The 14,379-nt window shown below is 37.3% G+C and overlaps 1 protein-coding gene across 1 annotated transcript; it reads left to right on the top strand.

The window, feature by feature from the left end:
* Positions 1-10,281: 10,281 nt before the first annotated feature.
* LOC138903268 (uncharacterized) lies at positions 10,282-10,743 on the top strand. The gene has a single exon (XM_070191207.1). It carries the CDS (start codon positions 10,282-10,284, stop codon positions 10,741-10,743), a length of 462 nt encoding a protein of 153 aa, XP_070047308.1.
* The last annotated feature ends 3,636 nt before the right edge of the window (positions 10,744-14,379 follow it).

Genomic DNA, 14,379 nt, shown 5'->3' with positions numbered 1-14,379 from the left:
TACATTCCTATTTAGGGCATTAACCATTTTTTCAACCTTCAGAACAATCCATCGCGAGTTCTTACACCATTTTAACAGTACCAACTGACATCGTCTCCTCATTTTCTTTTCCATGAGTTCTCAGAATCTGACATGATTCATGTTCACCACAATTATACATCTTGACTGTATCAATTTTAAATATGTTCTCAACCTTAACCCATCATTTAATTCATGGATAGGTCGATTCTTCCCAGCTATTTCTCGAGTAACACGTGTAATATCTTGAACATTGAGATTTGTGCTCGTCACTTTTGTATTTATCACGTCAGGTAGCCAATATGCCCGAGAACCATGTCTCTCACTTCAAGCACAATGCACGATATAAAGTAATAGGAAATTGAAACTACCTAAATGTCCTTGTAGCTTGTCCGATATAAGTGTGGCCGAAAACACATCGATAAGAGGGAATCAACTTGACACGACTCCATAGACTTCCTAAGATTTGACTTAGAACCTAATGCTCTGATACCAAGTTTGTCACGATCCAAATCTACGTGACCGACACCTAGCACATTATCCAACCCGAGCGAACATACCTATATGATGCACCCAAAGCATATTCATGAAAATCAATTTAATTATGGAAGCTCTTTAAAAATTTTATATATTTTCATGTTAAACGATGGAACAATTTTCCAATTCAAAATCATACATGAAGTCTTTCATAATAATAATAATAATAATATTAATAATAATAAGACCAAATATATTAAATATATTTCATATATATCATGTACCATCCCATTACTATAACTCGACCAAACTATCTATAGAGCATCTATACTAAGGAATAAAACTAGGCACTTGAGCTTATGCCCGACTAATATAATTAATAAAATGACATTATATCTACCACGAAATAGGAGTGGTGCCTCACCACATACCTCAGAAAGAGAGTCATCCTAGACTTATTCACATGCCACGTACTATACCTCATCCTAAAATATGTAAAGTAAGTGGGACCTTGGATGGGGTCTCTAAGGGCTCAGTACACCACAACGATACTCAATAAGTGTCATAGACTCTCTCTAACTCTAAGTTCCTAGGACAAGATTTTACAAAACTTATGCAACCAATATTAGACATAAAGTGATAAACAGTTATACAAATCATCCTCTTTATCATTCTAAATAAAAATACAAGTGAAATATAAGCCATGCTATAAAGATTTAGAACGTCTTTATTAAACCAAGATTTTAATAGAAATCATATAAAACTACTTCAATCTCATTAAATCATTGAAATCATTTTTGGCTACTTAGGAAGTTCTCTTTTACTTTTCACTAGGAGTACTATACCGATATCGACATAATGAATAACTACTAGGTGATCATTCTATCAACAAGTATTTAACCCTACTTATCTGGCCGGCTTTCCGTAGTGCCGTACGAGTCGACTTAACCTCATTACTTTAAGTAATCATTATTTTTCCTCTCAATTGGGGACTTTATCCCATAAACCTCGGCTTAACCATGGAATGTGTCCCTACACCAGCACGTATAGTTTTATAGTAATGAGCTCAATATTCGAACCAATCTCGATGGTCTCAACTAGTAACTCCCAAAATATTTGAATATCAAAAATAGATTCAGAGACTAATAGCCTCAAATGATCTATTTTTATCAAATCGTGATTTTTATAGTCAATCCAAACCATTCGAACAAGATCCGATGAATAACATTTTTTTATGTTAGTGTCTTTAGCAGTTTAAGACCAGTCTTTTAAAGATACGTGCTACTCCATTCTTTAAATTTCAAACCACACACTTTTTCATGAAAACATATCTTTAGCACCCCAAACACATAAGTTTACTTAAAACTTATAACGTTTTCTTTAAGTGTCAACTTGCAAACAAGTTTTGAAAATAGGATTTTTTTTATATAAGATCACATGACACTTCAAAGAAAAAAACTTAGAAACACATGGTGATATCCATTCCGCTTGTCACCACGAGTACTGATGCACATTTATAAATAATATCATATATTAACTCAAATATGCTTTTAGAGAAAATCCCTCAAGAAAGTAAGTTATAATCAACTTACCTCAACCTTCAAGCTCTAAATAATACTACAATGCTCCAATTAATTAAAATGCTCAAATGTGGCCAAAAATTCAATATCTATCTTTAGATATCCCAACTACATCAAAACAAACACGAAAAGATCCATAAATATCTATTTAGGCCTCACAATTCGGCAACAAGCCTTCAACCATTCTAAATTATCCATAAGGTCCACCAATTAGCCTATTCAATTCCATTCTTATCATTAAATACTCATTTGGAGTCATTAATAATACTACATTATTTACTCAACATCACCAAGTCACTACTCCTTAACTTCTCCAACACAACTCTAGGCTCAAGAATATCCAATTCATGAACTAGTGTTACCGCTTAGCCAAATGGTGATTCCCCCTTTAATTTGTCCATCAATTAGGTTATCAAGTCTATTGGCATCATTAAAAACTCAAAATAATTTCATTTATATTAACCCGCTACTATTCACTATCTTCTTCATTCAAAATATTATTTCAAGAACCACTCTTAGAGCTTATACAATATTCCATTATAGTTTCAAATAAAATTCATAAACGTGGTACCCATACTTCAATATATCATATATGTGAAGTTCAAGTAAAGGATTTACCTGTTGATGAACGAATCTCACTTTTCTCTTTTTGGTGTTCTTGAAGATTCAGCCAATTCCCTATGGTTTTTGATCCATAATAAATGCTAGTGCTGTATCAAACGATGTTATATAATCATTCTTATATCAAATAAACTTACCTTGAAGTGAAATCATATTGGGAGAGTTCCTCCTTCTCTTTAGAACCCAAACTCTTGTCCAAAATTTCATCTCTTTCTCTCTCTCCGAAATAGCCACTTTTATAATTTAGAAGAGATGTGTAGCTAAGCACACCTCCAGCATAGCTACGCTCCCCTTCCTCTTCAGCTCCTTTTTATTTGATTAGTTTCTGGAATTAGCTACGCACAAGACAGAGTAGCTACGTTACGTGGCTGCTCTGCTATTCTTTAGTAAAAAGATCATAACGTCTTGAATGGTTGTACACCACATAACGCTTCATAAATTGAAAGTTATTCCCATTTGTAGTTAATCTCTGTGCAAACACATTTGAAACTTTAGCACATCATATAGTTTCTAACTTGACTTAGCCTTAGGGATCTTCTTAGACCATAAATCATTCTTAATGCGCCTCATACATATATTATCATGATAAATTGATATCCTTTATATTATTAGTCATGGCCACATCCGAATTAATTTAATTAGCACCTATCAATCTTCTTAGTGGTCTTAAAATACTTTGAAATTTTCCAGGGTGTTACATTCTCCCCCACTTAAGAACATTCGTCCTCGAATGTTTTGCAAGTCCTTATTAGGAACAGTATTATCCTCCATTAACCTTAACCATCATTCTTAATCATTCTTGACTTCATATGGATCTTAGATGTTCTTCCAAAATTTCAACTTCCTTAAGGCCACATAATTTGGCTAACTTTCCAAATTTTTAAATTTTTCGGCAGAGTATCCCCTATAACTAGGACTATCCAAAAATTTAACTGTCCAGAACAAGCCCCCATATTGGCACCGATTTCAATATAAATCAATAATTAAATATCTATAACATAAGATGATGCCTAGGCCTCACACAGCCGCACATACATACTCAATGCACAACAAAAAACTATCTAGGACCCACACGACCGCACATACATCCTCAATGTATAACAACAAAATATCAAAGCCCCACGTGGTCACACATATAACATAATTGCATCAAATACTTCTTTAGAATTTTAAATAATTGTATATCTATAACTCACTCATTCCAACACTAATTACACTATATTGCAACTCATATTACTACCATGCATATTTGTATTCTCTTTTGATTATGTATACACCAAGTCGCACATCAAACATAAAAATCCTTTTTCTTTCGTTCAAGGACTTTCATATTTACATAAAATTACTTCTAAGCATAATTTGTCCTCATAGGACTCTCGATTCTCTTATTACCCAATCCTTCTATAATGTTCTTTTATTCCATCAGAAGATTAACAAAATATTTATCTTACTTAGGTCCATTCATCACATGAGTGATTTATACCTCTACTTTCACTTCTAATTTTTGAGTTTCCTTTAGATCTCAATTTGATAAACACCACAGTTAACAAGTTCACTATGCAAATATTCTTTCCACTTCCTCCTTGTGGCACAAGTTTTCCATCCATTCCCGAACATTAGTGTACATAATTCTATTCTCTTAACCTTAAGCAACTCATTGATACTACCATGTCCTTTGTGATGATTCTCTACCATAAATTCATTTTGCATTTACTATTATGACTACCATAGGAATATTATCATGGATTTCAGGCTTCCAACTACCAAGTGACAATACTATTAAGATATACTTGCACTTTTTAGTTTATCACCCCATGCTTCTTAATGGAGCACATTGTTTTGGTTTGCAAGAGTATTTCATAGTTGGGAATATGCATAATATAACCTTTTCTTGCCTCATTTAATGCCACGTACGCACATACTTTATAATTTATAACCTTTATTTGTTCTACTAAGTCCAACATATGAGCAAAGTACTTCCTTATTTTCGCCATTGCTTGAATTCAGTTCAAGTAACACATGCTCCAAAGTTAAAAGAATCTATTCTAGTATCCCATTAAATATTTGGCTAATAGACAGTACGTTTTCATAACTCTTATGTTGAACACCATAACTATTGCTCATGATAAGTAAGTGATCCCTATACCAACACTGTATGATAATTTTATTCATTTCATCATGAATATTACCAAAGATTTTCCCTTCATCTTTCTTTTGTGAATAAAATTTCTCTATTGTTTTTTCCAACCATCACCTTTAAGGTGAGTTCTACTTGCTCTAATGCTCCTCCACTTAGGTGTAAAATCCAAATCCAAATCTAAAGCTCGAACCTGATACTCAAAATATTTTATTAAATTTGTACTTCGTTGCATCTTATTATACATATACCCATATACTACTACAAGTTATTTATTTTTCCAACTCGAAATTGTAATTCACTATTTCAAATTTTTATGAAGTCTTGACTTCTATTTTTTGCAAGGATTTCTTTTCCCCTTCTTGTACCCAAGTATCATGGTACTTCAAGCCGCAACTCATGTTACCACGTATCATCTCTTCCCGTCCTTACAACAACAATAAGTTAGCATATCACTATTTGTGTGCCCATTTTACCTTTCAAAATATTTTTCTAACATCTTGCCCTTCAGTCCATGCTCTAATATATTTCTGGTTAATACAACTGTTTCAGGCTAAACCCGTATAACTTTCTATAACATACACTATTTTCACAATGCTAAATGTAAGAAATATGTAATTTGTCATCATGTCCTCATCATAACATAAACGTTTTTGACTATTGTCAATATCACACCTTCACGTCATCATGTCTTGCAATTAATATTACCTCCTTCTTTCTCCACTATTAAATTGATTCTACTTGTGGGTAATCAATAATTAATATGATTATTACCTTCATATCTTAAGGTATTTTCAATCTCGTTGCTGTAGATAATACGTTAGTATTTGTGTGGCATCATTACGTAGCCTTGGATCACTTCTATCTCATCAACTTCACACATGTACTTTAACGTTTGCAAGCTTTTGAGTTTTAAACTACATATGCAATATTCATAATCCGCCCGAAGCTCCAATTTGCCCCAATACATCATTTTAAATAATTATTCCCCTTATATTTTAAGGTTCCATCAAAATAACAAGTTAACATCTCCACTTGTGACTGTCACGACCCAAAATCCCACCACAGGCGTCGTGATGTCACTTAGTCTCTAAGACTAGGTAAGCCGACTATTATAATAATTCAAGCTATTTTTTTAAACAGATAATTTAATACAAGTGTCAAAACCAACAACGGAAATATTCAAACAAACTCCCAAGACTGGTAATATTGAGTCACGAACTCTAACTGGATATATGAAATAATCTCAAGGATCGAATATACAATACTGTTCGAATAATAATTAAAAGTACAATAAAATAGAAAGACTCCAAGGGACTGCGATGACCAAACAACTCTACCTTGAATCCTTGCGATCAACCCACTAACTATGCCCGAGTATATCTCCAATATCTGGCTCTGCACAAAAATATGCAGAAGTATAGTATGAGTACACCACGGTCGGTACCCAGTAAGTATCAAGACTAACCTCGGTGGAGTATTGACGAGGTACAATCAAGACACTCACTAGTCAAATAACCTGTGCAATATAGCAGTATACAATAGTACTGGAAAACAACTAGCAATAATAGCAACAAAATCAATCAGGGATATAAACAACAATGCAACAAGAATACCATAATTATTACTCAAACGAATAAGGAACACAAGTATAACTAATTAAACATGTCCTTCAAATATATATTATTGACATATAATTCTTTCGAATAAATACCTTCCGAATATATTTCTTTCAAATAAATATCTTTAGAATATACCTTTTTCAAATAAATGTCTTTCAAATATAATTCTTTCAAATAAAAGTCACTATGTAACACCTCATTTCATAATCATAAAATACGGGTCTCAGCCCACTTTCACATTTTCACGGCACCTCATGCATATATTTCTATCATAATTGCACGGACAACTCATGTGCCAATAATATAATTAAAATTTACTCACGCACCTCGTGCCCACATCTCATATCACAACTGCACGAACAGTTCACGTGCCAATATCATAATCATCATATTTTTACGGCAGCTCGCGTGCCCACATTTCATATCACATCTGCATGGACAAATCATGTGCAAATAACATAATCTGCCTGCCAATAGCCACAAGCTCACAATTTCATCATGGATAAGACTATAATTAAGTTTACCAAAATAACAAGATAAGTTGCATCAACACAATAATCCCACATCATTATATAAAAATCATCAACATAATAATGCCATATCATCACATATCATCCCTAACAATAGCCACCATTATCTCTTCTATAGCCACCTTTATCACTCCTATAATAGCCTGCCTTATCCCTTCGCCCTGACAATATCAATAGCCACCATTATCGCTCATATAATAGCCTCCCTTATCACTCTGCCCAAACAATATCCCAACACACATAACAATAAAGAAATGACACCCTTATGCCAATATAATATCAAGAATGGAATTCCACACTTATACGCCGCTTAACAGTAACCCATATCACATAATAATTCACACAGAATTTTATCATAACAACACAACATCATCAACTCGTATTTACAAATTTTCCGTAAGTGTAACGACCCGGCCGATCATTTTAAGTAGTATAACTGTGTTCCCCCATTTACTACTCAATGTATGCTTTAAAGGTATTTTATGATTTACCGAGTTAGTTGGTTCGGGTCCAGATGTTGACTTAGGAGCGTGTTCGTAAAATTATTTGGAGGTCCGTAGTGAAATTTGGCTTGAAATGGCGAAAGTCAAATTTTTGGGAAGTTGCGGTTGAGTTTTTGATATCCGGGTCAGAATCCGATTCTAAAAATTGGAATACCTCTGTTATGTAATTTATGACTTATGTGCAAAATTTAAAGTCAATCGGACGTGATTTGGTAGGTTTCAGCGTTGTTTGTAGAAATTTGAAATTTAAAGTTCATTAGGCTTGAATTAGGGTATGATTCATGGTTTTAGCGTTGTTTGAGGTGATTTGAGGGTTCGAATAAGTTCGTATGATATTTTGGGACTTGATGATATGTTTGGTCGAGGTCCCTGGGGGAGGGGGGAGGGTGAGTTTCGGGAGGTTAACAGAACATGTTTAGACTTGGCATGTTGGCTGAAGAGTGCTGGTGTATTTTTCTGATTTCCTTCTTCGAATTCATAAGGGGGTCTCACGTTCGCAAAGTGGAGCTGGTGTTAAAGCTCCACATTCATGAATATGGGTTCACGTTCGTGAAGAAGAGAAGGCAGCTGGGGATTCCGTGTGTTTGGCCTTCACATTCGCGTGGGGTGTGTCGTGTTTGGGAAGTGAGGGGACAACAAAGCTTCACATTCGCGAGTCTTGTGTCGCATTCGCGAAGGGTTAATTCTGGGTAGTCGAGTTTGTACTTCGCAAACACGAGGCTCCTTCCGCGTTCACAAAGAAGGCATATCTGGGTAAAATTTAAAGTCCCAAAATGGGGGTTTTGAGTTCATAACACAAAATTGAATTGGGAGCTCGGTAGAAGGCGATTTTTGGAGAGATTGTTGCATGGGTGTTTGGGGTAAGTGATTCTTATCCAGTTTTGATTAATTTCCATGATTATGCCTGTGAATCCATCATTTAATGGGTGAATTAAGTTGAAAGTTTTGGAAAACCCTCTCGGTTTAATTTAAAGATTTGAGGGTCGATTTGGGGTCGTATTTTGGTAAAATTGGTATGGTAAGACTCGTAGTTGAATGGGCTTTCAGATTTTATAACTCTTGTCGAGTTCCTAGACATGGGCCCCACAGGAGATTTTGAGCTAAATTTCGGATTTTATTGGAAAATTAGAATTTCCTTATGGAATTAATTCCAATAAATTTTATTGACTGAATCAAATTATTTTTGGCTAGATTTGAGACATTTGGAGGACAATTCACGAGGAAAAGACATTGCAGAATAAAGAATTACACGGCTTGATGTAAGTAACAGTTTTAAATTTGTTCCTAAGGGTATGAAACCCCGGATTACGTGTTATGTGATTGGTTTTGATGTGACGCACATGGTAGGTGACGGGTGTGTGGGCGTGCACCATAGGAATTTTGATTTGATCAAATTCTATGGGACTGTGTAGTTGAATTATTTGCTGCTATCCGTACATTCTCTACGTGTTAGGGAAATATTGAGCTGAGACTTGTATTAAAAATCATGCTTAGACATATGCTGTTATTATTGGTACCCATGGGAGTCATTTCGGTGGTTGAATTATATGTTCAAATTGTAATTTCATACTCAATCATGTTCATTCATTTTATATCATATCTCTGTCTCTGTTGCTATTTTTTGATGCATCATATTATCATTTTGGAATGATTTTCTTGACATCTTGAGCCCGAGAGACTAGAGAGGTTGATGACTGAGTGAGGCCGAGGGCCTAATTGTGAGGATATTTATGGATCGGGTTGCATACCGTAACATGTTTTTATTGATTTATGCCATGATTGGCTTGATATAGCACTTGGGCTGAAGGAGCCCCTCCGGAGTCTGTACACACCCCCAGTGAGTGTAGGTACCTACTGAGTGCGAGTGTCGAGTGATGAGTTACTGTGAGGAACGAGTGACTGTGAGGAAAGAGTGACTGTAAGGTTGGAGCGAAAGGGAGGACTGAGTGACTGTTACTCTGAGAGGATGCATTGATTTCATTATTTACTGCATTTCAGTTATCATATAATCACTATTTTGAAAATTTCTGAAATACATTATTTTCTGTTTCGGTCAGACTTGATATGAAATTTCAGTGAAATCTTAAATGTTGAACTTGAGAGAATGCTTACTCTTTTATATTGGAAAGTATTGTATTTGGACTTAGCTGAGAATCTCGTCAGTACTTTCAGTTCTTTATTTATTATTGTTACTTACTGAGTTGGTTGTACTCATACTACACCCTGCACTTCGTGTGCAGTTCCAGGTGATCCCGGATATAGTAGGTGTTGATTCTTTCACACAGTCAAAGATTCAGAGGTAACTGCCATGTTTCGCAGAGCTTGTCTCTCCTTCCCTATACTTTTGTTTATAGTATTTGGTCTCAGATTACTATAGATCGTTTTTTCTAGACTTGTAATGTATAGATACTCATGTACTCAGTGACACCGGATTTTGGGAGTAAATTATATTCAGTATTGGTGGGATTCCCCCCCCCCCCAATTAATTATTATGTTTCCAATATTTAAAAGAATTTGTGGGTTATTGATGTTGTCGGCTTGCCTAGTATCGAGATAAGAGCCATCACGACAGGTGTGATATTTGGGTCATGACAAGTTGGTATTAGAGCCTAGATTACATAGGTCTCTCGAGTCATGAGCAAGTTTAGTAGAGTCTTACGGATCGGTATAAAGACATCTGTACTTATCTTCGAAAGGCTGCCAAACCCTTAGTAAAATTTCACTTTCTTGTATTCTGTCGTGTGAATTTGTTGATTCCGGAAACTAAATTTTTGTTATTCTATTCGATCACAAATGGTGAGGACACATACTACCGGGCAACATAGGTATGAATACCTCTGGTATCTGGAGTACAGGCCGGTTAGTGCTGTACCACTTACATGGCAGGAGTTCTCGGTTCTATTTTTGGAGAAGTTAGTGTCGCAGTCTCCCATAGAGGAGTTGTGCAGACAGTTTAAGCAGTTACGTCAAAATGGCTTGTCTATGACACAGTACGAGATGAGATTTTCAAAGTTAGATCATCATGCAGTTTGGTTGGTTCCCACTGATAGGGAAAGGATTAGGAGGTTCATTGATGGCCTCACATATCAGCTATGGTTACCTATGACTTGGGAGAGAGTATCTGGTGCTACTTTTGATGAGGCAGTTGAAATTGCTCGGAAGATAGAGATGGTCCGTAACCAAGAGCATGGAGAGAGGGAGGCTAAGAGGCCTCGTGGTCTAGGTGATTTCAGCGGTGTTCCTTCAATGGGTTAGTTTTACCGTGGTATGGGTCATTCTCATAGACATGCTCAGACGGGTCATCCAATTCACCATGGTGCATCATCCAGCTAGGGTCCATACAGTTCTCATCAGAGTCAGTCATCTCTCAATGCCCTTCTGCAACGACCCGACCGGTTGTTTCGGGAGTTATAGCCCTGTTTCCCCCATTTCTATTTCCTTTATGCTCTTAAGCTATATTATGCTATATCGGGTTAGTTGGTTTGGTCCCGAAGTTGTTTTGGAGTGGAATGAGACACTTAGTCTCTTATTTAGAACCTTAAATTGGAAAACTCAACCAGATGTTGACCTAGGTGTAAACAATCTTAGATTTGAATTCTAATGGTTCCGTTAGCTCCGTTAGATGATTTTGGACTTAGGAGTGCGTCCGGAATGTGATTTAGAAGTCAGTGGTAGAATTAGGCTTGAATTGGAAAAATTTAATATTTGACGAATTCGGTCGGCAGTGGAAAATTTAATACTGGGGTCGGAATGGAATTTCGGAAGTTGGAGTAGGTTTGTATTATCATTTGTGATGTGTGTGCACAATTTGAGGTCATTCAGACGTGGTTTGGTTGGTTTCGGCATCGGTTGCCGAATTTAGAAATTTAGAAGTTCTTAGGCTTGAATCTGAGGGTAATGTGATGATTTGATGTTGTTTTGAGTGATTCGAAGGTTCGACTAAGTTGGTATGTTGATATATGACTTATTGGTATTTTTGTCTGAGGTCCCGAGGGCCTCGGGGTGATTCCGGGTGGTTAACGGATTTGTCGAAGTTGGAAAATGCAGCTGGAGCTGCTGCTACTGCTATTTTCGCACCTGCGGAAGAAAGCCTCGCAGGTGCGAGGCCGCTGGTGCGCGTGGGGAGTGTGCAGGTGCGAGCAACACTGGGCTAGGAAGATTTAGCAAGTGCAAATTGGAAGTCGCATCTGCGAGCCCGCAGGTGCAAAACCTGGGGCGCATATGCAGAGTAGGAAAATGCTGGACAGGCTTCGCAGAAGCGGAGGAAACGCGCAGATGCGCCTTTGCAGGTGTGACGATGTTGCCGCAGATGTGGAGCCTGGGCGCGTAAGTGAGTTGCACAGGTTTGGCTCCTTGGATCACAGGTGCGTACGCGCGGGTGCGAGAATATGGCCGCAGGTGCGAAATACCTAGGCAGAAACCATAAATAGAACCCATTGCGATTTTGGTGCATTCTTCACTATTTCTATTCGGTTTTTGGAGCTTTTGGGTGAGATTTGAAGAGGGTATCAAGGTGATTTCGTTGGGGTAAGTTACTTGAGCCCTAATACTTGTATATATGGTGATTTTGCCATTGTTTAATTATGGTAATTAGTGAAAATGAGGGGTTAGGGCTTGGAATATTTGGAGAGTAATTTAAGGATTTGAAGGACCAAACGATGTCAGATTTATATGAATTTGGTATGGTTAGACTCGTGAGTGAATGAGCTTTCTAGTTTTGTAAATTTTGTCGGATTTCAAGATGTGGGCCCGGGGGCCGGGTTTGAGCCAATTTCGGATTTTGGTCTAATTTTGTAGCTTTTCTTGTGAAATTCATTCCATTAGCACGTATTGATGGTGTTGTACTGATTGTGAATAGATTCAGAGTATTTGGAGGCTGAGTCCAGAGACAAGAGCATTGCGGGGTAGAAATTTGACCGGTTTGAGGTAAGTAACGATTGTAAATCTAGTCGTGAGGGTACAAAACCCCGGATTTTGTATCATTCTATTATTTTAATGATGCACATGCTAGGTGACGGGTGTGTGGGCGTGCACTGTTGGGGATTGTGACTTGGTACATCCCGTAGCAACTGTAAAGTTGCATACTTCATTGAAACTATATGATACTTATATGTTTTAGAAGGAGTTTCTATAAATTGGGCTGAATGCCATGTTTGGGCCTTGTGCCAGTGTTGTTTAGACCCTTAGGGGCCTTTTCTTACTATCCTCTCACTATTTTTGATTGAAATCTATACTCAGTGATGTTTATAATTATTTACTGCATAACTCAGTTTTATGACTCTATTTTGATGCATATAAACATTTTGGGCCGAATGCCCTATTTTACTGAAATGCCCGACTGGCTTGACAGGTTTATGACTGAGTGAGGTCGAGGGTTTGATTTGTGAGGATATTTATGAGATCAGGCTGCACGCCGCAGCATGTTGCATATTTATGGGATCGGGCTGCACGCCGCAGCATGTTTGATATTGGCCGAAGGCCTGATTGTGAGGATGAGTCTGGATTGGGGCTGCGCACCTGCAACATACTTTATTATTATAACATGTGAGTTGTCCGTGCAGCACGTGAGTTGTCTGTGTAAATTATAGCGCTTGGGCTGAAGGAGCCCCTCCGGAGTCTGTACACACCCCTAGTGAGTGTAGGTACCTACTGAGTGCGAGTGCTGAGTGCTAAGTTACTGGGAGGCATGAGTGATTGCGAGGTATGCCCGAGTGGCAAGAGTGATTGTGAGGTATGCCCGAGTGGCATGAGTGACTGTGAGGTTTGCTAGAGGGGCTGTATATGAGTGATGTTTTGCCCGAAGGGCTGTATATGAGTTCATCTTTTTTGCTCACCTTTGCATTGAGCCTTTGTTTGAAAAACTTTTGAAAAAATATCTTTAAATGATTTTTACTGGAACCGGGTTTAAACGAGATGATTTGATTCAAACACTAATTTTTAAAGCATGTTGTACTTTACTGAGATTTCATGATATGAACGTTATATGCTTTATTGCTTGTCACTACTGCTCAGTATTTATTTATTATTGTTACTTACTAAGTTGGCGTACTCATGTTACTCCCTGCACCTTGTGTGTAGATTCAGGTGTAGCTGGACACGGTAGCGGTTATTGAGTGTTCTGGTTGCAGATTTTCTTGGAGATAACAAGGTAGCTGTTTGGCGATCGCAACCCCTGCTCTTCTCCCTCTTATCTTCCTTTTAGTTGTATTTAGCTATTTTCCAGGCTGAGTTAGCCTTGATATTGTTAGACAGATTGTAGTAAATGCTCATGACTAGTGACACCCTGATGTCGAGCTTTTTCTTTTCTGCACTTCTATTTTCTTTGATTTGAACTCCTTAAATGAAGGATTTATTTTTAATAGTAATGAAATTATCTTTGAAACGAAAACAATCGGTTTGTTTGGAAATGAGTCAGCTTGCCTAGTTCCACGATAGGCGCCATCACGACAAATTAGGTTTTTGGGTCGTGACAAATTGGTATCAGAGCCTAGGTTACATAGGTCTCACGAGTCATGAGCGAGTTTAGTAGAGTCTTGCAGATTGGTACAGAGACGCCTGTACTTATCTTCGAGAGGCTGCAGAACCCTTAGGAAAATTTCACTTTTTTGTATTCTATCGTGCGAAATTGATCCAGCTTGAAACATAACTCTTTGAATTCCTTCCACACATTCGTATGCGCACATGAGCGCTTGATATCAGTTGTGCATCACCAATTTGTGATTCTATGAACGAGGTTTGAGGGGTATATTATATGTTTTGGTGACGGGCTAGTCTAGAGGACCTGAGGCCAGGTGTAAACCATAGTTTTGGCTCGGTAGCTTCAGTTGTAACATGTACATTTAGACTCATATGTCCGATAATGCCCCTACGAGTGGAATTCATGGCTTGATG

Source organism: Nicotiana tomentosiformis, chromosome 12 (assembly GCF_000390325.3).
Source record: "Nicotiana tomentosiformis chromosome 12, ASM39032v3, whole genome shotgun sequence".
In the NCBI taxonomy this organism is placed as follows: Eukaryota; Viridiplantae; Streptophyta; class Magnoliopsida; order Solanales; family Solanaceae; genus Nicotiana; species Nicotiana tomentosiformis.
Note: the sequence above shows the minus strand (reverse complement) of the source record. Positions and strands in the feature narration are given on the sequence as shown.

Coding starts and splice junctions, on each gene's coding strand:
- LOC138903268 (XM_070191207.1), top strand. CDS start 10,282: ATGGTGAGGACACATACTACCGGGCAACATAGGTATGAATACCTCTGG.